General features: G+C 42.1%; 2 protein-coding genes across 4 annotated transcripts; one reads left to right on the top strand and one right to left on the bottom strand.

Annotated features, from left to right (window-relative positions):
- Positions 1-912: 912 nt before the first annotated feature.
- FAM210B (family with sequence similarity 210 member B) lies at positions 913-12,679 on the top strand. Its single transcript, XM_067554204.1, has 3 exons — positions 913-1,721; positions 5,347-5,522; positions 8,566-12,679. Exons 1-3 carry the CDS (start codon positions 1,257-1,259, stop codon positions 8,780-8,782), a joined length of 858 nt encoding a protein of 285 aa, XP_067410305.1. The 5' UTR covers positions 913-1,256; the 3' UTR covers positions 8,783-12,679.
- A 495-nt stretch (positions 12,680-13,174) lies between these two features.
- Positions 13,175-24,721, bottom strand: AURKA (aurora kinase A). Of its 3 annotated transcripts, XM_067554202.1 has the most exons (10): positions 24,625-24,721; positions 24,002-24,112; positions 23,112-23,170; positions 20,297-20,582; positions 19,643-19,697; positions 18,521-18,712; positions 16,484-16,622; positions 15,842-15,990; positions 15,009-15,183; positions 13,175-14,052 (listed from the first exon to the last, which is right to left on the bottom strand). In XM_067554202.1, exons 3-10 carry the CDS (start codon positions 23,163-23,165, stop codon positions 13,861-13,863), a joined length of 1,242 nt encoding a protein of 413 aa, XP_067410303.1. In that variant the 5' UTR covers positions 23,166-23,170; positions 24,002-24,112; positions 24,625-24,721; the 3' UTR covers positions 13,175-13,860. The 3 variants fall into 3 exon arrangements, with proteins under 3 accessions (XP_067410303.1, XP_067410302.1, XP_067410304.1); XM_067554201.1 differs by lacking the exon at positions 24,625-24,721 and having other exon boundaries at positions 24,002-24,140; XM_067554203.1 differs by lacking the exon at positions 24,625-24,721 and having other exon boundaries at positions 24,067-24,121.
- Between the last annotated feature and the right edge of the window lie 116 nt (positions 24,722-24,837).

Below are 24,837 nucleotides of genomic sequence, written 5' to 3'. Positions count from 1 at the left end.
GTCTAGGTCCAGCATACATTCTGTGAAAGTTCTGTCGCTTGCCCTGCCTCATGAGCTTCTTCACTGTCAACTATTCACATGGCAGACTCTGGCGATGTCATAATTTCACTAGATTTCCAGCTACCCTGGACTCTTCCACCTGAATTTCTAATGTGAAAACAAGCAACACAACCCTCCCCAGCTTTTTTTTTTTTTTTTTTTTAAGGCAGACATTTTTCAGCCCTTCTTTCTACCTCATAAAGAAGCAAAAAAGGACACAAGCCAGTTTTTTTTCCCCTAAGGCCATTCCCATGTTCATCAGTCTCACTGATACTTAAATTCAGAGCTTTGCATTTAAGGTGAGTTACACACTCACACCCACACACCCCCACCCCCACCCAAGCAACAAAACTTTGTGCTGGGAATTAAGGGGGGGCTGTAGACAGGTCCCAGACCCTGTGGGACATCTCCTCTGTGAACCCCTGAGATGTGCTGTCAGGGGATCCACTGAGTGTCATTTCTACCCTTCGTAACTGATCACCACCACTCCTGGTGTCCTTAGCCACCCACCAGCGCGCTTTATTACATCCCCTCGGCGGGCCCGAGCCTAGAGGGCCATTTACAGTCAGCTTCCCCCCCGGGGCAGGGGGGCAACTTTTATTACTAGCAGCTGGACTCGCCGGCCTTCGGGCTCTCTCGTGCTCCTCTCGAGCCTCGCCGACCTGTCTGCCTATGGAGTCTCAGCAGCTGGGCGGCGGGGGGGGGCAGGCCCTCATTTGCCCTTTAGCTGTTTCTGCTCAGTGCATCAGCACCCGGGCCTCTGCCCACCGCCTGGCTTCACGCCGGGCCCAGTGACGTGCACGGGGAGAGCTGCGGGGCAGGCTGTGCGCTCCGAGCCGGCTGCTGACTCAGCGCCCTGCCCTTTGCTACACGGGGCCTGGGCTTTGCTGGCCGCCCTCCTACTGCCCCCCCCCGGCCCCGCCAACTCTGCTGGGGGCGTCAGCGGTGCAAGGAGGCGACGGTCAGGCCTGGCTCAGCGGAGAGGGGAGGGCGCACGGAGCAGGGGAGGGGACCGAGCTTCTCCCTCCCCCGAGTCCCGCCACCTCCGAGGAAAAGCTGCAAGGGGCCGCCCTGCCCCGCTCGCTCGCTCGCTCGCTACTGTCTCTTTAAGGAGGAGAGAGCCTGGGCTGCGGGGCGGGGGGTGGCTGCTAGTCTCGGCGGGCCTGGCTGCTTCCCTCGCCGGAATCGCGGCCGGGCCACGGGGCCCTGTTCCAGCCATGCCCTGGCTGGTGCCCCTAGGCCCCCCGGGGCTGGCCCGTGCGCTGGGCTCTGGCGCGCGCACCGCCTGGCGCACGGTGGGCAGCAGCAGCGGCGGCAGCCCTAGAGCAGCAGCAGCAGCGGGGGCCGCCGCGCCGCTCTTCGGCGGCCAGGTACAGGCTGGCCTCGCTGGAGCAGACGCTAGAGCGGCTCCGCGCAGGAGGCAGCATCGATCCAGCCTCCTGCAGGGCCACAGCTGGCTCCGCCTGGGGGACCTGCGCCTGCAAAACCCCCTCCGCCTCCTGCCCGCCGCCGGGCGGATTGCCCCTGCTGCTGCTCCCCGCTGCAGTTATCTGCCCGCCCTCACGGGCTCCGGACGCGTCCAGCAGGCGCGAGAGGAGGCAGAGCTGGGCCAGCTGCAGCTCCAGATAACACTGCAAGCAACTGCCAGCAACTTCCCCAGCAGCAGCAGCAGCTCCGGGAAGGTGGGTGAGGGTGACTCAGGCTGAGTCAGCAGCAACTGGCAAAGTGGGTTTCGCTTTGCTTCTCTGTAGTGTGTGCCCTGGTCAATATTGGCAAATACCGCCCAGGATCCCTCCTGCCTCAGGAAACCCCCTTGTGCTTTAGGGAGATGCATCGGGCAGGGAGGGGATTGTCCCGTTGAGAGGAAAAGGAGCTGTACCTGGGTTAACTATAAGGTCCTAATCTGTGCTATAAAATTTCTCAGGTCCTGCAGTGTTTCTTTCCAAAATGGGTTCATTTTCTGCACCACCATAGAGATTTATAATGCTGTACAGAGGGAATAAAGATGCCAGGAGTCTCCATTGGGGAGATGGCATCACAGCAGGGTTCAGAGGGAGGGAAATAATCTTATTTCACCCCATATAAACTTGCTTTTTGCTCTTTGAAATCTTTCTGGTTATATTGTTGTACGAGCTAGTGCCAATTTGTACGGGCTGGACACAGTTTTAACAGGCAGTAAAACAATTGCTTTTTTAAAAAATAATTCTGTCTTATCTGCACGCATTGGCCAAAAACATTACTTGATACTGTTTTCAAGATGCTGCAGTTTTTGTAGGATAGGTTTTAAGAATAGAAGGTGTTAAAATAGAGGAAAGAGTTCTAGTACTTGTAGTGTGTTTGTGCAGCATATTCTCATAAAATACAGGAGAAGGATTTTCATTTCCTGTGGTATGCTGATTACACGTTTTGAATTTTATAGAAGATCTGAAGTAACTGTCACTTCAGAAAAACTGAATAAGAAACAAAAGAAAAGGGATGAAATTCAGTTGGAAAGTTTAGGCCAAATGTTCCAGTCACTGATATCTATTAGCCTGCAGAATAGTTTTCCAAGGTATACGGTAGAGGCCCAATCACTTGGGACACTTAAAACTACACTGGGCAGGACACTTAAAAATGTACTGAGATATGGGAGTAAAGGTCTTTCTTATCTCTCTTATCCTCTTCCCTATTTCAGTTCAAAGACAACTAAGGAGCACTTCCACACTTTATTTGCAAATGTATTTTCAGCATTCAGTATGTCACTTTATTTTTTTTTTAAATGAGTGGTGTTGGATTAGAAATGCAACATGTTTGTTAGAACAAAATACATAGTATTTTAACATTTCCATAACTTGGCTGAGCTGTATATGGATCTCCCCCTCTCCCCCCAAATCTTCTGATGATGGTGAGGATTGTCTTTAAATTTGTTTGTCAGGATTTCTGAATGTGAAGGTTCAGCTCCAGGTTAATTTTTATGGCCAAGTTGTAAAGCATAAAAACGGCATCTTGTGGTGTTTCAAAGGTTCTTTGCATGGGCTAGTATCCTCTAAGGTCAGTGGGAGTTCCAGCTGTACAGTGCCTCTGAAAAACAGCAAATTATGATGGAAGTAATGATACGGTTTTAACTAGAAATGCCGCAGAGAGCTGTGAGAACTGAATGAGAGCCAGTGCCCATTACTTAAAGCTCTTGACATGAGCTTCTTTTTCTTCTGCCTCAGACCACCCACAGTCTGCACACTATTATCCATATGTTCTTTTTTCTTATTAGGTTAAAATATTTTGTTGAAGACCCTTCTGTGACCTATACTGTCTATTTATTTTTTTTTTTTATTCTTATTCTTAATACAGTTAGATTTTGTTTTGTTTAGGGGGAAATAATCCTGTTGGTATTGCTAAAGAACATCATATAACTACAGATGCTTACAACTCAAAATAGTCTCTCTAATGTGATTTTTCTTTTTAAACTAATCCTTTTAAAATATTTTTTCATTCAGTGCATTTCTGCAGGACTACAAATAAACACTGAGTTTCCTTTGTCTCAAAACAATAATCTAAAAATAAAATTTCATGAATATGCCCTCATGAGGCTCCAATCCATCAACCAGATGCATGCCAGGGGCAAAGGTCTGCTCATGAGTATTCAGCTCCAGCTAACCAGCTAACCTGTGCTTTTGGTTGCTTTCAGTCACGATTGAATTCTTAAACACATCAAGCACCTTAATCTTCTGGTGTGTTGATTTCTGACCTTACAGGACTCCCAGGAACCAAGAAAAATAGGCTTCCTAGCAGAGATGTTATAGAAAATAATTTTGTTCCTTCCGCTTTCTTTACTAAGCAAGTAGAAATACAGGGCATGACCACACTGGGTATTCAGAATAAATTGCTGCTAAAATGGTACTGATTTAATCTCTTGCCTCACTGCCAATACCAGTTCAGAAGCTGCCTCAATATCTATCTGTTTTTCTAGTGCTTGAGATTAGTGAGAGCAAAATTGAAGGAAATGGAAGCAATTTAGGTGACAAGAACAGGCTACATCTTCGATCTTGTGCTTCCATTTTGCAGTATGGGCTTTGATATAATGAGCCTGGAGTTCCTGTGAATTCTTTGTATCTACATTAGGAGAGGATACTCTTCTGGTTGTTTGATGATTGCTTGAGATGCTTTTTAGCACTGTAAATTGAAAGAATATATAATGCGGAGCTTACGTGGGCCGCCTCATTGGCAATCTGAAAGAGTTAAGACAGAATGGGCAAAGGAAACTGAAATATTCTCTCCTCCATCCAGGTCTAGAGGCACTTTTACTGGTGGGAAGCATTCAGTGGCACTGCCTGTGCTGTAGCTAAACAGTGGGTGTCTGGTCTCAATGACTGTCGGGCTGACACCATTACTATTCAGTAATTTGAAGGAGGAACTCTTCTCTCCATCCTATTGTCCAGTAATAAATAAAAGATCCCAAAGTTTTCCCTCTTGTCTTGGCTAACATTTCCTCTGGGGTTAAGACAAGATAATGTCCAAAACTGTGTCAGACCCAGCACCCGAGGCATACTGGCTGCTCTGTTTGCCTGTACAGTTAGTATCGGATTGCTTTGAAAAATACTTTTATTATGAAATTCTATTATAAACCTTAATCTGTTATAGAAGTGCCAGAAGGAGAAATGAAATGGGTTCCTCGCTGGCTGTGGCAGAAATTTGTCAGGACGATTAGGCTGCTAAACCAGTGCTAGCATATCTGCATTTGTTTTTAAGCAAAGGCATAGTGCTGTTCCTTGCTACCAAGTTGCAGCAGTAATTCCCAGATTCTTTCTCTTTGTTCTGTGTATCAGTAACATGATTTACAAGAGCTTAAGATATTGGGCTTTATCCGAGGGTAAATTATTTTAAGCTGGTGTGTGTGTGTGTGTGTGTGAGAGAGAGAGAGACACCAGTCACTTGGCCTTTGGTGATATAGTGCTCTTTAGTGATCTGCAATGTGAAGCTGAGCACTGAGGTGCAAAGCAAAATCATTCTGTCCTACAGTCCTGTCCTACAAGTGTGGGTGGACCACTGCCTGAATTGAGTCAATTGCAGGATCAGGACCGTATTCAGTGCTCAATGCATCCCTGAAACCTGGGTTAATGACTCATGTGGACTCTCTTCCATGGGGTAAATTGCCGCCTAATACCATACATCTTTGTTTTGCTCCCCATTCAAAGCACCTGAGAACAGCACTGCATACAGTACTGTGCTTTGGTTTGTTTCTCAACAAGTAGTTCGAGACAATTAGCTGGAACCTGGACATTGTGTGTCATGTGAGTGTTCGTTCTAAATCATCATTTTCTTTTTGGATAGGACATAGGTGGATCCCCTGGAAAGGAAGCCACGGATCCCAGTGATGAGGATGAGAAGAAACCCAACAAAACCCAGCAGCTGAAAAAAGTTTTTAAAGAATACGGTGCTGTAGGGGTTTCATTCCACATTGGAATTTCACTAATGTCTTTGGGAATATTCTACCTGGCTGTTTCAAGGTGCGGTTTGTACAGTGCTTCTTGCAGACTCTCTGGTTTTCGGTAATATTGTGTAGAAAATAAGAAATATCTAACAGGCATGGATTTTTGAGGTAGTATTTAACTGCTAAGACTAGTCAGGGCTCAACATTGTGTTTGTTCCATGTGCAGAAGTCTCATGGTATCCAATTGGAGCTCTGTGTATGGGGCAGCTGCATATTTGGGGCCCATCTGTATTGAGACAAGCAAGAGTAAAGATGAGGGTTCGCATTTAAAAAGTACCTTGCTCTCTATCTGGGAGCATATCAGCTGAAGCAGCTGGTGAGGGCTGCAGGATGGGGACTGTGCCAGTACAGCCATCCAGAACAGGAGTCTCTGTTCATTTTCTGGGGACCTGCTGTTTAGTGAAACACTGGCTTGGTCTGTGTAGATCTAAATATTTTATGTTTAATTCAGTGTTAATCAAATAAAAGCAGAACTCAGTCCAAAACATAGTGATTGCCCTGGACATCTACTCCGGGACTTCCATGCAAGAAAAGAGAGCAAAAGAATGATGTAGGCTGGAAGCCAGTGAGGTGCCTTGAAAGACACCAGTTAGAATTTTGCATATAACTGCAGAAGGAACAGAAAGATCAAAACAAATATAGGACTGAATTAAAAACAAAACAAACTAGAGGGGGGACAGCCAGGGAGAGGAGAGAGGAGTTTGTACATGGCTCTTGGGATCAGGTTCTATTTTTAGAAATGTACATAATTGTTTACAGGCACAGAACACAGGATGGCAGCAAAGATCCCCCTGGAGGCATTGGAAATGCATAACTCCCATGTTACAAAACAATTAACAATACCTTCCATTTGCTTTTGTAATTTTGACAGTTAATATTGATTTGTATTTTTAAGCATTTGTTTTTAATTTTTAACTATATTTTAATTTCCATTTTTGTGGGAAATGAAGGAAGAAGGGTTAGGGGTAGCCCTGACAGCCAGGCTGCAGAGGGCTCCCTGCCTGGCTCAAAGGCCTGAGGCACCAGAGCACAAGAGCCTATAGTGCTGGCTTGGCAGAGCAGAGACCCTTGGCTGGAGCCATGAGCAGGAGGAGGAGCCCCTAGCAGAGGGAGGGAAGCCACTCCGCTGCTGAATGGTTCCTGTCAAGGGATGGCCCCTGCACTCCTGGCAGGGAGTGAGTCATCAGGGCTGCAGAGGGTTCCCTGCACAGCTGTGAGCCACTGACACCAGATTCCTAAAAGCACTAGGTGCACTTGCCAACTGTTGATGGATTATTTTGTCAATTTCTGTCAGGTGAAATTGACATTTACCAGTGATTAAGGATGTAAATCAAATCCTGCTAAGCCTAATTATATAGTCAAGTGGGAGAACTGCAGAGAGAAAAAAAATGGGCTATTGGATCTTTGTTTGGGAAATTTTCCAGAATTTAGAGTCTATGCTAGATAACGGAAGATAGCTGTGGCCTCCTTATTTACAATGTGTACATGACTGATTGATGGCTGGAGTTGGAGACAAGTCACTCTTTCTTTCCTTTGGTCTGTTTTTACATAAGTTATTCAGCATTCAAACAGCCATTTTACTTCTCCATTAGCTAACTTTCAACATTATGTATGGATGTATTGTTGTCTTACTCTAGGTCAGATTTACTGATGGTCTATTTCATTTTACTGATGGTTGAACTTTATTTTAAATCTTGTAAAGATTTACAAACTTTCAACTATTTTTTTAAAATACAGAAAGTAGAATAATAGAACAGATTACCTAGGGAGGTTGTGGAATCCTTGTCATTGGAGGATTTTAAGAACAGGTTAGACAAACAACTGGCGAGGATGGTCTAGGTCAGGGGTGTCAAACTTGCTGATGGTGACGGGCCAAATTCTCATAAACTGCACTTCACAGGGGCCATGCAATACCCTCCGCCGAAAAATTCGGGCCATCTTCCCCTTTTTGGCGGTGCAGCATTGGCCCTTTCGGCCGCAGGATTTTGCGGGGGACCGTGTTGCCGGACTGAGTGCATTGCCGCTTTAAGGGATTTCTCTGCATCCGGCATCGATGCTTTAAGACATTTCATGGACTCTTAAACCGGCAATGCCATAGGCAGAGAAATCTCTTTAAGTGCCAATGCCCTCACTTTGGGCGGCAGCACGTCTCAAAAAAGCTGGCCGGACGCGGGCCGGATGTTTGACACCCCTGGTCTAGGTGATCTCTTGAGATCCTTCTAGCCCTATATTTAAAAAAAAAAAATTTTTTTTAAACTGTAAGGGGGAGATTTGCATATTGGGCTGATGCTGCAGCTACACAACTGTGAGAGCAGAGAAAAGGGAGATGAATAAGAAGGCTTTTTAGGGATGCCAAGTTGGGAGGGGGATAAAATAACACTTCAGTCTGAAAATATATTACTTATTCTTGTAACAGGCATCTGAGGTTATCAATTGGCAGCACTTTGTCTAGTCAGTTTCCTTCTTAGGTGGGCCTTTCACACAGCAATAGGGAGGGGAAAAATATAAATATTTTTAAAAGTTCTTGTAAAACCATTAAATTGGTTGGAAGGTATGGGAGGTCTTAGAGGCAAAGGTAATACCTCAAATTACAAATTTAATGAATTTAGATTTCTAGTTGATGGTGCCTCTTAATTCAATCAGTGTAGCGTATTTGTTGGGATATTTTTTTATTTCTTAATACATCTGTGCTTTAGGTTTTTGATTTACATAGAAAAAGGGAAATGTTAATCATCATGTGCCCCTTGAATCTTCAGAAATATTGCAAGGCCAGAATCTAATCTGAGTAAGAGCACTATAAATCTAGAGTGGCTCCATTTTAAAAATTCATCCATTTCTAGATCAGAATCTGGCATGCTGTTTAACTGCTTTTTAAGTAATGACATAAACTTTAACACTGTTCTGCTATAACTAAGGTAGGTATCCAGTTGGGGAACAGGAACATGAGTACCTGGATTATCCTAGATGAAACAAAAGATCTCTTTACTAACCTAAGGAAAATGGTGCAACTTCTTATATTTCTTTTTAAAAATTACAATTTTTTTTCTTTTCCTTCCTAGTGGTGTGGACATGACTGCAGTTCTCTTAAAACTTGGATTCAATGAAGCTTTGGTGCAATCAAAAGTGGCTGCTGGTACAAGCACAATTGTGTTAGCCTATGCTATTCACAAAGTGTTTGCTCCAGTCCGAATTAGCATTACCTTAGTTTCTGTGCCATTCCTTGTCCGATATTTCCGTAAAATTGGTTTCTTCAAACCTCCTGCTTCAAACCCATGATGAAATCCTGTTTTTTTTTTTTAAAATGCTTCACATTCATAGTTTTTAAAAGTGCTGTGCAACTGCAGTTTCCCTATTTGATATCATGGTAATACCGATCTCATCTTACTTTTTACTTGTCCTTTCCAGTAAAGGTTACTTTCAGGAAAATGTTGATATCTATTTTCCTTTCCTTCCCTTCCTTTGAGAACTATATTAAAATGGTCTCTGAAAACTTCTGCAAGTGATAACATAAGCAAACCAATGAGGAAACAGTTTAGAACATACATCTTAGTATCCTTACAGCTCAGCTTTTGGGCCTTAATTTTTTCTTGGTAAAATACAATTGCTAGAGCGCAGCACTAGTTCATAATAGTGTAGGTCAGACATTAAACTAAGAATGAATCCCTATTTAATTATTCTCTGAGGCATACTCTATCTTATCATGTGAATACCTCTTCTGATAAATACACAATCTTGGTGCTTAGTATTTATATCTGTTGCCCCTTTAAAATAATTTATTGCTTGGAAAAGACCCATGCTGTAATTCCGTACTTTTAAGTTGTATGGATGCTGAGCATCACTCAAAAACTCACTCCTCTGGTTGGCTGGCAGCTGGACCTACTGGAATCTTATGTATGCTACAATCCTGTAGAATATTTGGGTGAAATCCTGACTCTTTATTGCATAGCTCACTTCAGATGCAATTTTAAAGTGCTATTTCCTTTGATGCTGGAGTTGTCCATTTGGCGAGCTGTTCGCAACTCAGTATGGCAAACTCTACAAACTCCTGCAATGTCTATAATTCATCAAACCAAGAAATCTGCAGGTCTGAGCTACCTACAGTGGGTGCATGTTAACTATTTAATGTAAACAGAAAAAAAACTGATCTCTGCAGTAAATTCTAACCACTAAATGCTACATCATTCTTGTGCTGCAAAAGCATTAGGGTGAAGTCCCAATAAGTGAAATTGTCCTAAATGAACACTTAGTAGTAGCTTTAGGCCCAAGATTTAGATTTTTTTTAAATTACCAAATGAAATAAAATATTTTGAGCAGCTTTATCTGGATGTTCCTTTGCAGTGTTGATAAAACAAACACTGCAGCATAATGCAAGCAAAATGGACTTTAAACAGATTGATTTAACTTCAGCCTCCAAGTTAAAGGAAGTGCAAAGAACTAAGGATCTCTGGATGATGCAATTTTAACTTTTTTCTTTTTAAAAATCAGGTGAAAATTGCTTCTTAAATATTTTATTACTGTGACCTATAATGTGAAGCTTGATATGTACATATAGCCACACAATACAAAGTGCCCAAGAATGGGTCCAAAATAAGCTAGTGTGTACACCTCAAGGAATTTTGATGATTTAGGTCTAGATTGGCACCTTGCAAGTTGCCCTTAGTAAGAGTGCAGTTACATGCTGTCCATCTCAGAAGTAGAGCAAGATCCATATTGTGACTCAGTCACAGGGTTGTGGCTGCTTTCTCTTTTGCTCCATGAGTGATATAAGCTGTGCCAGCCTTCTTCAGAACATAGCTTACATCACCCTGCTCAGCTGCTCTGGCAGGCTCTAGGGAGGAGCCAGTGCTCTACCCATTCTCTGCCTGGCCAGCAGAGAGTTAACTGCTCCTAAGTGGCTGTGCTCCCTCTTGCAATGTGACCCCTGATTGAAAATGGGGTGTCTTGCATCCTTGCACAGATGTGTAAGCCACTGTGTGATTGAATCTGTAAGTAACCATGAAATCAACTTATCCGTCAAGCAGACTTTATATTTTAGCTTAATTGCTGGGATGCTTTGACTTTTTTTAATGTAAATTTACTTCTGCTGATACTGAATGGACTTTCTGGATAAAACTGCAGTATTTTTAAGTAACCACTGAAGTGGTGGAGAGGTGTTACATTGTTAACTCATAACAGTAACTACCCTAGTAGTTTCCTGTGATATGTAAGTTGCTAAAACATTTGGGGGCCTTTAAGGACTCAGACTTCTATTTCAAGTCAATTTTTTTTTTTTTTTTTTTTTTTTTTTTAAAAAGGAAACTTGGTTTTCCTTCCCCTTCCCATAATTATTTATCAGAGCCATTTTCTCTGATGGGCTTTTAATTCCTTTATAGAGTCTTCTGAGTACTGTTGCAGAGTCACTGTTTGATACCAATATAGCAAGATACAAAAAATTCTATTTTCAAAGTATTCAAATTGTCATGTCACTATATTCTTTCATTTCTAAGTAAAATATATTTTTCTATTATCACTATTAGATAAACAAGTAGCATTACAGCCTGTCTATCAATTGCTTCCCGTAATGCAGTCATGGTTGAGTGGTTTCTGGAAACAGTGCCCTTTAAAAATCACTAGCATGACATATACTACTTACATTTTAAAATTAATTTAATTTGCTCAGTGAAGTAATTAAACTGCACTTGTCCCCTTTTTAAGTCAGATTAACTTTAACCTCTGAATTAGATAAATCTGGTTGTATAAACTCATTTGTAATTTGTGTGTAGATGAATTTTTGCATTGTATTTTAAATCAAGAATATATTTTGAACTTCTGTATCCTGACTTGTAAGCTTAAAAATTTGAAAACAAATGTCTGTAAAATAGTGGTAAAGGCCTTAAAGAATTGTTAACACTAGTAAAAATACAATAAAAAAACTTCTAGTTTACTTTTCCAGTAAGAAATGCATACAAGCCTGAGGTATTATAATTCTGTAAACTCAGTCATATGTACAAAATTGCAAAAACTGCAGTACTTTAGAACACAAAAGGAATGTGCAGTGGAAAAATCTATTGCAGGTGAAACAGCAGTACTTAAGTGTAATCGTCTTCACTTTTACGAGATGCAGAGAATCACAAGTGTAGAACCCTGTGTATATTGACAGCAGGATTAAATCCTGTGGCAACATGACTTTTTTCTATTGTTCTGTAATAACTTTTCTTTGGCCCTATCACATGCAATTGGATCATTGCTAGAAAATAATCTAAATTAATCTAGGATTATTTTTTGATAATTTGTTCTGGGCTGGGACAACAGTCTGGGCTTCTGCTCCTGTATTACTGCCTAAGGCAAGTGATCTTCAGAACCTCCTTCCCTGGTGCGTGCCCCAAGAAAAGGGGAACTGGTCATTACTTCAGTTGTTCTTGAGTCTCAGCTCAGCATCTGCCCTGATCTCCACATTGCTTAGTTCACCAGCCTCCATGTATGTCCATCTGTACCTGAGCTGCACACGACTTCAGGGCTGGCTCCCTAGTCACTACTGCCCAGCTCTGTGAAATAGTGCAGGGAATATGCCCTGCAAATCAATTAACTCACCTTGAGTGGAAGGCTGAAGACCATAAGCATCTGCAAGCAGGGCACAAACAAGATACTGAATTCAGCAGCATGTGGGGAAAAAATAAATTCCATAGGCTCTTAGGCCTTCTGTATCTGCTGATACATTAGACTATTTTGCTAACAATGTAAGAATACACTTTTATTCCTTACTTCAGTGGAAATTGAATAGAGATAACTGCAAGCCCAGCCAATAGCCCACTTCTAACCACAGAAGTTAGTCAGGTGCTTCAAAGCTCACTTTTACCTGTGGAAATCTTGTCTACTGCATTAGTGAAATTACACCTGTATCCACAGTAGGGGGCTGCAGCACAGCTTTTTCTACTTTTCATTAATTCATTGCAGAAACTTTAGACAAACCACCACAGACCCCTGAGCAGTACTAATTAACAGCCTGCTACTAGCATCTTTCTGCCCCATGTTTTGAATTTTCCTCATAGCATGAAAATATGCAAACGAAAACTAGCATGAGTTTTCTCTCTAGACAATACTTGGGAGTTTGAAGTTTCAGCATTAACCACTTCTCTTATAATCAAGTTGTTTAAATCCTGCTATTTTAGGCTGAAACTTCCTGATTCATTACTGTCCCCTGTGCTGATTAGGGCAAAGGGTTTAGTCACTTGTTCTTAAAACAGGCAAGTCCTAAATAATCCACATATGAGCATGTCCACAAGTTTAACAAATATGTAAGACATTTAAATTGATGCAGATTCATGTGGACAGTTAAGAGTTACTTTAACTGGTATAAATGCTTCCACATTGGTTATAAGGGAACTAGTTTTGTTTTAAAATAATTCTTAGCCTACTACCACACCTCACTCTCTACCTCAGTACAGCAATCCTTGTGCTGAACAATAAAGATTTGACATTACAGTACAGTTCTATGGAGGGTCATCAGCAGAATCATTAGGCTCTGCAAAACCTACTGGAGTCTTTAAGAACAGGCTCTTACTTTTCATAGAACAGGAAGCTTTTACATTTCAGCTTGATACTTGTTGCTATTTTTTGTGATTTAAGAATGTTGTCTTCTAGTAGGTCCGGCAGCATGTGCAATAATGAAAACAGCACTATATCAGAATGTTACCTGCAACAAGTCTTTATTTAACAAATTTCAAATGCTTCGCCCCTCAAGACAACAGAAGGCTAAAGAGTACACAGAAGCAAGAAATGCACACAATTTTTAGGACACATTTATGAAGAGGCACATGCATCTTTTTCCACTCAGCTTCAGAACACTGCACACTTGTGATAACCTTAGCGGCCCAATAAATTAGAATGCAGGTAACTCACGGATTTATTATTGCACAGTTTGTTAGACCATGACAGACAGACAGTTGTGGCTCTTGCTGTTAGGAAGTATGAGCCAAACATTAAAACTGAACACATCACAGAGCCCTTGGGGAGAACACAACATTGAGCTTTGCCTCATCTCAGTGTATATGGCACACATATGCAAACTGGACTTCAAGTATGTTGGCTAATATTCCATCAACTTCTTTAAGTACTTCTTGTCAAACTGCTCTGAATATATATATAAAAAAATTTTCCATTACAATAGGAGAGTTTAAAATGGTGAATAGCTCATGCAACTGAGTCATTCCCCACTCCCTATATCTTTCCCAGTCTCCTTTTTAATGAGCCGGTCTTTTATTAAAGTCTGATTACAAGCAACCTTTCCTGGCTGCATTACAGTAGTCATGGTTACAAGGCTCCGCTTACATTTATAGTCCATTTGAGATAGGTTATAGTATGAAACTGCCACCTTGCTAAGACTGCATTCTGTTATTAGTAGCAGCTTCACTCTTCCGGCTGCTTGGTTGTTTTGTAGAGTTTGTGGTAATCCATGGATGTTCAAGCACATCTTTCAGTGGCAGCCTGTGGTATGGATTATGCTTCAGGAGCTTTAAAATTAGGTCCTTAGCTCCCTCTGTTACAAAAGGAGGAAATCTGAATTCCACCTAAGAACAAAAAATAAGTTACTATTCTAGTGGTAAAGAATCTAGGACTAACCTTTTCAGGTGTTAGGAATTGTTTGTGGTTGTACACAGAGTAAAGCAGAGAATACTGGGATGTGGTTGAGCCAAAGGAAAGTTTAGAAGAGTTTTAACAGTCTATAGACCAAATCTGACTTTTCTCTAGCCTCATGTCACATTTCAGCTATACAGAGCAAACCAGGGGTTCCCAAACAGTGGTATGTGTACCATTGTTGACACATTAAGTTTATATTCCATCCATTCACTTCACCATGATTTTTTTAAGAAGATGGTATGTGAACTTCTTCAATCAGACACTGAGCTAGAAATTTTGTTGTCCTCCTGGATTACTAACTATAGCGTTAACTGTAGATACCAATGGTACCTTACTGCAAGAAATCAACTATTCACTATTCAGTAGCTGAAACAGAAAAAGGATAAGAGAAGCCTCTGAAGGAGAAAAATGGAAATTACTGTAGGGAAAAGGAGGGGGAAGTCTTGGCATGGGAGAAGAAAAAAGGACAGAAATAGTAGTGGTCCTAAAGGTGTCTATTTCCGCTCACTGGGATGATGATGGGAGCAACAGTGTATTGAACAAATTACAAGCAACTGAATGATTATTACACTGATTTCTGTGCGTACCTCCCACGGACAGTGAATTTTGCTGTGGCTTGTATGTAAATTCACACTGGGTTACAGTCCATATTAAGAGAAGAATCCAGCCCTCTCCAGAGAGGCTGATTAGATAAAATCAGGGTAATTCCTGATGGATCAGAGCTGCTAGGCTGCTCTTCGATTAGCCTCCCATGGTAAGTCAGGGCCCCGTTTCCATCCCCATAAGTCAACTGAGAAAAAACATTTCAGTTTTATCACCACATATCTATTTAATATCACTGAACAGGTGATCTAGGATGAAGAAGTGAAAGTGACCCCATACATACCTTTGAAATACTTCTGTAAGTTTCCTGGTATGTGTCTGCCTCAAAAGGAGGTTTCCCTACTAGAAATTCGTAACACAGAACCCCCAGGCTCCAGAGATCCACCTTTTCATCATGTGTTCTCCCTTCAATCATTTCCGGAGGCAAATAGTCAAGTGTACCACAAAGAGTTGTCCTCCTAAAACACATATATATGGTTTCATAGAAACTGTAATTTGGTCTTTATGGAGCAGTATTCTCCATTTCTAAGAGTCATTCAAAGTTACTTTGCTAGTACCAGCTTCCACCCAGAACTTCTAGTTTCTCTTATTTAACTATGAAGTTCATACAAGTAGAATATTAACTTTTAGATGCCATCTTGAGGGCAATGTCTGTAATGATAACTTGGTGGTCAGTTATGCAAGGAAATGCATAAGTGCACATTAGTTTGTGCTCCCTTTACTCCAACAAAGAATTCACTTCAAGTTTCAAACATTGGACAGTGACAATTAACAAATCCTACTGCTCTCCCCAGATGCATGCAAGGCTCAAAATACAGTAAAACAGTATTTTCTTGATACACTCTGCACCAACAAATTGAAGGGGATTGGGATGAAGGTAAAACAGTGATCTGTAAATTAACTGGGCAAACCAACCAGTTTTGGAAGTTCTCATGACAATGTGCATATTTTTAGGCAAGTTGCAATTGTGAGATTCAATCTCCATGCACCATTCTTCCACAATTAGTGCTATGACAATAATGTATGTTTCCTTAATACATACTAAGATTTTATTAGAGCCATGAAGTTTTGCACTGTATCAAGAGATGATAGGGTATATAGTGTCTGATTTCTTACCTAGATGAGGGAGCATGTACAGACCATCCAAAGTCAGCAATCTTCAGCTCTCCATTTGAGCCAAGCAGCAAGTTTTCTGGCTTGATGTCTCTGTGAATCACTCTCTTTGAATGACAGTATGATAGAGCATCTGCCAGTTCTGTCATATACTGTAAAGAGGGATCCCATGAGATAGCATATATTAAAGACATGATAATCCCTTTAGTTTAACTGTTAGAGAACCTGATGTGACCTAGACATTCATTGTGAAATTTGCAGTGTTGTCAGTTTCAGCTCAATAAGGTCTATCTTAAAACACTTTCTACTGAGTTATTTCATCCTCTTGAGCCCCTTTGGCTATTTAGTGCTATGCTCTACAGCCTTCTCCTCTCCTGCGTACTTATTTGAGATGTTTAAGACCCCACAGTAGCACCAGTGAACAACTGTCATGATGCATAGTGACTAACTTCCCAGACCTATTCCTAAATAGGTAGTTTCAAAACTAGAGATTAAACAATTAATCAGTTATGCTCTTAGTTACTAAATGCATTGACTTCAGTGGAGATTAAGTGTATGAGTATGTGTCACATTTTGGTCTAAAAGGTCTAATTTTATACTTCAGTTATTTACAAAGTTGGTGGATGATAAACGTTAGACACATACAGTAGCAGTTCTTTGTTCATCAAACTTGGTTAGCTTCTGCAGCTCTTTATAGACTTCTCCACGAGGTGCATATTCTAGAATTAGGTAAACTCTTGTGGCATCATGGAAGTAGCCATATAGCCTGAGAATGTTGGGATGCCTGCAAGAAAATGACAGATGACATCTTTTTTTTAAATCATCTCTCTCTCTCTCACACACACACACACACACACACACACACACACACACACACACACACACACACAATGTAGTTACTAGAACCTGGTTTGAAGTGTCATGCAGTGGAGAAGCTAGATTTCTAATATTTTAATGAGTTACCCCCTACAATTTACACCAATGACAAAGCACATCAACTTTAGTATATAAAGACCCTTTTGACTTCATTTAAGTTTGTAGGCAATTTTTTTTAAGTCTGTTAGCCATTGCATTCAAGACATTTCTTCACTGTAGTTCTCTAGCATTTCACCTCAGAGTGCATGAGTTTGGCAAGCCTACTGTACATTTTAGTGCCTCAAAGGCTAGTAGGTAAAGTTCTGGAGTTGCTATAGAGTTTAAAGTGCATGTTTTAAAAACTTCCCTTTCAATTTTCCTTAATAGAGCAAAGATTGTTTAAGCCCCTCCTCCATTGCACCCCCCCCCCCAAATCAGTCTTTATACAGCTTTTAAGAAAGACCTTGTAAGTGTACCTCACTTATCTAGACAGCCTTCACAGCAATGCTACCAAAATCAAGGTTCTGTTCCCCTCTTGACTACACACCTGCCTAATCAGGTACAATCTCCACGTTTGCTACTAAGAATAAGTTATAATTTTTAATAGCTAAATATGACCACCATTCAACGTGAAGGTTTCAAAAACAGTTGCCCAATAGAGTCCACAAGTCAGTATTATAGAAACATTGGAGGTTAGACTGAAAAACCATTAGCTTACAATATACCTATTTGAAGAATGCTTTCCACTGTCTTTATTCTATAATAAAATTTGCTTTAAATTATTTGACAACACTTCACAGCTAGCCAACTTCACCAATTCCCCAGTTATTTGTTTCTTTTTATTTGAGTGGGTCTTTCCTATAGCAACAGGAGATAGGATTTTCCTGCCCTTTTTAATTATGCAAGTGCGATTTGAAAGCCACAAGAATTGGCAGAGGGTCTACAGAATAGGTGTAATGCTAAAGCTACTTTTGTCTTTGTAAGTTGCTGTTGTCTCTTTATAGTCAAGTTACTGAAGAATTAGTAAGATTAATACAGAAAGGATACATCTAAAATTGCCACACACACCCCTCCACCCCCCAAGTGCCACAAGTTATACTGACCTAAGCGCTGGCGTGCACAGCACTATGTTGGTACGAGAGCTTCTCCTGCCAACATAGCCACCGCTTCTTGCGGAGGCTGGAACAATAAAGTTGACAGGAGAGCTCTTTCCCATGAGCTTAGAGCATCTACTCCACAGTAAGCTCTGTAGTGTAGCCATTGCCTGAAGTATGTTAAATATCTCCCCCCACTCCAGAAAGTAGAAGACTAGAAAGTTTAAGGAACATATAAAAGGAGTTGTACAGATTTGTGCCATCTAAAACTAACATGTAATGGGAGAAGTCCCATTACATGTTAATGTTTGACAATGGGGGAGGGAGGAGGGTTATAAGGCCTATTCCTTTAATTTATTCCCTAAAATGTGTTGCATAAGGGTCAGGATAAAAAAACCATGCAATTGACTTGCTGCTTTGAGAGGTTGGTGTGGCAAAGCATAAAAACAACCTTTAGATTCATATTGCAAGCTCCGCGCATTTGATAAGGTAAGTGATCAACATTTGTTAGGTACCAAGGCAATGCTTAGTACTATACAAGAACTAGAGTGGCTGCCCTAATATCATACAAGAAGTACAGGAGACTGGTTTGCCCAGGCCATCCCAAGAGAGTAACTTTACAAGATATTCCTACCTTCCTCCTTTAATCAAGGATCAGGAGATACAATGGAGTCCAACTGTTTCTCCTGTTCTTTGAAGCATATCTAGAAAAGTAGTTTTAGATAAATTTTACCTAAGATGAGACTGTATTTCTACTTCTCTCCGCAGCTGATGTTCTACTCCTGCTTTCTCCAGCTGTGTTTTAAACAGCACCTTCAGCGCTAGGATAAATTTACTTTGCTTTTCACGAGCCAGATACACATTTCCAAATTTTCCTTTCCCCAGAGGACGGCCAATTTCGAAGTCATCAAGACACCACTGCCTTCTATGAGAAAGTTAAATAGGTTTAAGTTGCTAGATGCCACACAAAGGACTAGAATTTCTTGTTACATTGGGGTAACATCCCAGAGTAACTCCACTGAAGTCAAATGAGTTACTCCATATTTATACCAATTTAACCAAGATCAAAGTCTGCCCACCAAGTACTCCCACACATAGGGCCAGTCAACCAAGAAATGCAAACCTACCTTTCAGAAAAGGAATCTGACATGTAAAAGTCAATTTTTTCAGACTTCTGTATCCAAATTTTCAAGAGTGCAGGGAATTTTGCATGTGGTCAGGTTGAATGTGCCAAGATAAAAGCATGCATGGACACAAATGCCCAATTTGTGCACACAAATGAAGGTGTGTGCTTATTGGTGGTTTAGATATATCAAAGTGCATGCACTTAATTCAGTGCACACACTATTGGAAGCTGAGCCATAATTAGTACATTTTTTCCCTAAGTTCATGTATACATGCAGAAGATTTGATCTGGAAAGAGGCATTTTACATTTAGTTTCAAAATATAAATCTTGTCCAGTTTCAAGAAAAAAAAATCTATTAAGTTGTGGTTTTCCATACAAGGAAATAAAAATTTCATCTTCACTTAGAATAGCTCACCTGAGTAAAAAACAGAGCTCTTTTTTGGCCTGAGTATGCAGATTCTTTTTTAAATAAACTATGAAAGCCTTTGCTCTTGAAGATTATCAGGTCATGAAACCGACTGAATATATCCCAGAACTTCTTTGCTCCAAAATATTTTGTGGTATTTACAAATGCAAAGACAGTGTTCCTGATGAACCAGCTCAAAAACAATAGTTGTGGTTAAGTTACAAAATATTTTGCATCCAAATTGCTACATTGTTTATTCCTAAACAAAAAGAGTGAAACCCTGGCCTCGCAGACTTCAGTGGCAATATTCCCATGGACTTACTTTTTAGTTTCTTCATTTTTCTGGATAGATGTCCCTTCTGCTTCAAGGTTTTTTGCTGCACATAGAGAATTGAACACATTCGTAACTAGAGTTCAGAAACACAACTGCCATCACTGTCTGCTTCCGAAATGATTTTTTCTTAACCTGGTTCCCAAGTTTTGCACAGAAGCCAGGCTCAGAGTCCAGGGACAACCTGAACCTATTTAGGTTCTCCTACTACAATCATTACCACGCGTCTGAGAAGCAATTACTCTCTTATGAATAAGCCACTAATCTGGCCTATGGACAAGCAAGCAGCATCACACTACTTAGTGCATCACAGCTACAAGGAATTTTTAATCCAGGAAAACTTTCTGCAAAAGTCTGAACTACTCTTGTAACTTCTCTTCCCATTAGTAAAGCATTCTCTTCCAAATTGTAAGGTGCTTTGGGCAGGGATTGTCTTTTTGTTCTGCTTTTGTACTGCAGCTAGCACAGCTGGGTCCCGGTCCATAACTGGGACTCATAGATGCTGTGATAATATAAACAACAGAAAAGAATTATAGTTCAAGGTAAAACTCATGCATGCAGGAAGCATACGTGCCAACTCAGTTAAATTGATGCAGTTGACTGCAGATTACTGAAGAGGAAATGTTTATTTACAGTTATATTTACCAGATACTGAGGCCTGTTGAGATTCCTCGCTGTTTTTACTTGGAGCCTGAGGCCTAGAAATTGGTTGAACTAGAGAAGTTAGTCGAGGCTGCTGCATCAGCTGATTTTGAGACTGTTTCTGGTTTGACAGCACAGGTTTTTGGGTCTGGGACTGTACAGGAACTCGCTGGGCCAAATTTGAACACAGAATACGCTGCGCTTGGACTCCACCTGCAGGTACCTGATTCTGAGGATGCTGCTGATGAACAGGGAGCCGTTTTGGACCATCCCCAATGGGGGTTAGAATCTAAAAAATCCAACACATTTAGTTACAATAGAGGCAAGTACAACACACTAGATGTTCTGCTTTTCCTGTAGTTTATTCCTTGGCCCTGTCCATTTATTAATACAAGCAGGCAAGTGATTTTCCCATCCATGTAAAGGTTAATTAGCTCTAGTACACTGTAATATATCCATTAAGGGTTAAAAAAAGTAAATTGGACAGAAGGGATTCCATAGAATCATAGAAATGTAGGATGGGAAGAAACCTCGATAGATCATCTAGTCCAGTTCCCTGCACTGAGGCAGGACTAAGGCTTTGTCTACACTAGAGTTAGGTTGACATAAGCTGTTCCACCTCCGCAAGAGGTGTAGTGCTTAGTTGTCCATGTAGACAGCATTATTTACGTTGGCTATCAGTCCTTTACCCCTGGGGCTAAGAGCCCTGCAGCAGTAAGGCCAGGGGCTAACAGCACATCACAACACCCCATGCAGTAAGTCAGGGGAAGCGCTCCTGGTGAGGATGCACACCATTGACAGGAGCATGGTGATATCCTAAAATGCTGCTTTAATTACTGCAATGGCTGCATGTCAACTTAACTTAAGTTGACTTAATTTTGTAGCATAGACATGCTCTAAGCATTATCTAGACCACCCTGACAGTATTTGTCTAACCTATTCTTAAAAAGCTCTTGTCACACTGCCTGGATTGGAGGGGGAAGGGGGGGTATTTATTGTGTTATTTAACACCAATATGTCAAAATCATAGTAATTCATGTGAGATATGCCATGCCAGGTAGTTAGAAAGGCTAGAATGTGCTAAGTAAGATGATAATGTTTATATTCATGTGTTGTGTGTGTCATGGGAGTTATGGATATGTTTGATATATCTGTATTTCAAATTGTGCTGTGTCTGGGTCACACCCCAGACAGGATGGCTGCAGAACAAATGCCTGCTTCATGACCCATTAAGAGATCCACAGGTACAAGGGGCCAAGGAGAGAAGCCAGGGATATACCTGATGAGTCACCAGGACTTACTCATGTGACTCTGGACTCCATTTTGGTTCCTGTAAAATTCCACAAGCAGCATGGCAAGGGCCAGAGGACATAAAAGGCAGAGGCCTGGGATCCATTTTGTCTTCAGTCACCAGTCTTTAGTCTATCTTTCAGTCATCACCTACCTCTGGATCAACTCATCTACTGAAGCTGTGAAACAAAGGACTAAGACCCTTCCAGGTACTGGATGTATATAAGCCTGAAAACTCCACAATTCTTCTAGAAACCTGATATATATGGACTTTCAAACCATTTGTATGTATCTGATTGCTTTAATCCTGTAACATTTCTCTTATAGTTTGTTTTTCTTTTTATAATAAACCTATAGTTTTCATTATTAAAGGATTGGCTGGCAGCATGGTATTTTGGGTAAGATCTAAACTTATATTGATCTGGTACTGTGGCTGACCCTTTGGGGTCAGGAGAAACCTTTTTGGTAAAGAGCAGAGATTTAAATAACTGGTCTCTTTACTGGACCTAGTGGCTGACTGGGAGCCAGAGACTGAAATGCAGTAAAGGGGCTGTGTGTATTTGTATACTGGCTTCTTCATAACTAATGTGCGGAAATCAGAAGTACTGTTTGCGGCTGGTTGGGAAGTCTGACTTAGTGTCACCCACCAGTGCTGGGAGAATCTGCTCTCCTTTTGCAGCCAGCCCTGACCTTGGCATTTTCAGGTAGCTACCCTAGACACGGACAGCCTCTAATGACAAAGATTCCACAATGCCCCTAGGCAATTTGTTCCAGTGCTTAACTACCCTTACAGTTAGGAAATTTTTCCCCAATGTATAACCTAAATTGCAACAAGGGAGATTTAAGCCCACTACTTGACCTGTGGATATGGAGAACAATGTATCACCCTCCTCTTTCTAACTTTTATACACTTGATGACTTATATCCCTCCCCCTTCTCCAGACTAAATAAGCCCAATTTTTTCAATTTTCTCTAATAGGTAAGATTTTTCTAGATCTTTAATAATTTTTGTTGCTCTCCACTGGACTGCCTCCAATTTGTCCTATCTTTTCCTAAGTATGGTGCCCAGAACTCAACACAATACTCCAGCTGAGGCCTTAACAATGCTGAGTGCAAGAATTACTTCTTGTGTCTTGCTTACAACGCTCGTACTAATACATCCCAGAATGATGTTCAGTCTTAGATATTTAAAAATCTGTATCACAATTCTGGCTGCCACCCCACATGAAAACATTTTAACACTAGCAGCATGCAGAAGCAATTTGTGGAAGCTTTACAAGTTATATTCCAGGTAGCTAGTCTCCACAGCAGTGAGCTTATTAACAGAGTAGCTTAGTGAATATTCCCTAGTCAGAGTTTAATACTTCAATAAAAAAGGGGGACCTATTTGTTGAAAAGTCAGTGATAATTATCACAGATAACTTATGGAGTGGACAAATAGAGGCTTATACTCACACTTATACTTGTATGATCAAGCCAAGTAAAATGCATTTGCATTTTAGTAAGTAAGCATGCATGACCACTTTACCTTGACACTGTGACCAGGTAGCCCACTGTGGTTCTCTTTACCATTTTTCTCCATATTGTCTAAATAGAGAAAATATAATTGCAGACTTGTCTCATGTAGGGACATAATTAACTAGAAATATCTTATATACAGATCACCTTTCTCCTCATCACCCCTTGCACTTCCTCCTCAGATCCCATCCCTCGCACTCTTCTATCCTCATCCACACCCTAGACCAACCTACACCCCTCTGCAGTTTTCATACCTTCAATTCCCCTCCCCAATGAGCCCCCACCACCACCATGCAGGCAGTCTTCCCATTCTCACTCAGACTCTCCCACACCCTGTCCCTGCACAATCCCCCCCACTACAGTCAGAAGAGATCATAATGGTTCCTGCTGGCCAGAAAAATCCTACTCTAGGAACCCAGTATCCTTCACAGCCCCCAGTACAATCCCCTCACACTGTAACCTACTCACATCATGCCCCCCAATCCAGCTCCCCCTAAACCTTCTCCCCCTTACAACGCATGCTTCCCTGCAGCTCCCGCTCAAACTGTCCCAAATGCAACTGCACAGACTCCACGTGTGTCCCCCCCACCCGTGCAGCAGCCCCCCAAGCCTCTAGAAACTAGAACGCGGAGCTCATTCCCTCCCCCGCGCCTCACGCCCCCCGCTCCCCTCACCGACCGTCATCACCCTGCTTCCCCTGGCCACCAGGGCTGTTTGAATTCAAACCGCCATACCCTTTAAACCGCCGCCTCTCCCCATTGGCCCGTCCCGAGCCCCGCCTCTGCCACCCGAGAAACCCGGGTTACCAGGACACGGAAAGCTGCGGCGGCTGCAAGCCCCCGCCCGACCCACGAGCAGCACCAGCTCCAGCAGCCAGAGCCGCACGGCCGCTGTGCCCACCTGCCGCGTTCCTACCGCCGGGGTCCGAGAGCGCCTCAGGGTGCTACCGCCTTACAGTCATTCACCTGAGGCGCGCTCCTGCCTCAGTCTCCTCCTCCTCTGACTGACAGCCTGAAACGGACGCACGGCGTCAGCGTCGCCACCACCAGCTAGCGGTGGCAACAGCTAATTAAACGAACCACTGATGATGATTTGATCTTTTTTTTTAAGGTGCCCGGTCGCGGAGACCCAGGATTGGCCTCTCCGGGCCACGTGACAAGGAAAGCAGCCAGTTAAAATCCGCTGATTTTTTAAAAACAGAGGCAGATGATTGGCTTCCCAGAGCCACGTGACAAGGACAGCCGTTATTCGCTAACCTGGGGAGGGAGGGAAGTCGATCCGCCCGCGAGGGCAGGTGATGGGTCATGCTCAACGCCGGCCCGGCGGGGGCGGGGTTTCTTTTCAAAATGGTCGTCTGAGGGGCAGTTGGAAGCAACCATTTTAAAAGGCAATCTCTTCCCCTTCCCCCCACAATAAATCTTAGCTGGGGACAAACACAAGCCCCCACCCGTTTATAATGTTATTACTGCGTTGCCACGGGTGGGTGGTCTGGAGATACGCGATTAGCGTAAGGAAAAACCGACCAAGCAGAGACGTTGTAGAGGAAACTCAGTAACTGGCGCTCCGATCTACATCGTACGGAGGGGAAAACAAGACGCTGTAGTTGCGTCAACGGCCGCCACCCTGCCCCTGACAGAATAGCCAAGGCAGCAGCAGGCAGAGACAGCGGTCACGCACGCATGCGCCCAAGTCTTGCGCGCGTGTGACGTAGGAAGGCTAGCTCAGCAACCAGATGA

The sequence above is a fragment of the Emydura macquarii genome, unplaced genomic scaffold (assembly GCF_026122565.2).
Source record: "Emydura macquarii macquarii isolate MOO-44397 ecotype Brisbane River unplaced genomic scaffold, CSIRO-AGI_Emac_v2 contig_1483, whole genome shotgun sequence".
Lineage (NCBI taxonomy): Eukaryota > Metazoa > Chordata > Testudines > Chelidae > Emydura > Emydura macquarii.
Note: the sequence above shows the minus strand (reverse complement) of the source record. Positions and strands in the feature narration are given on the sequence as shown.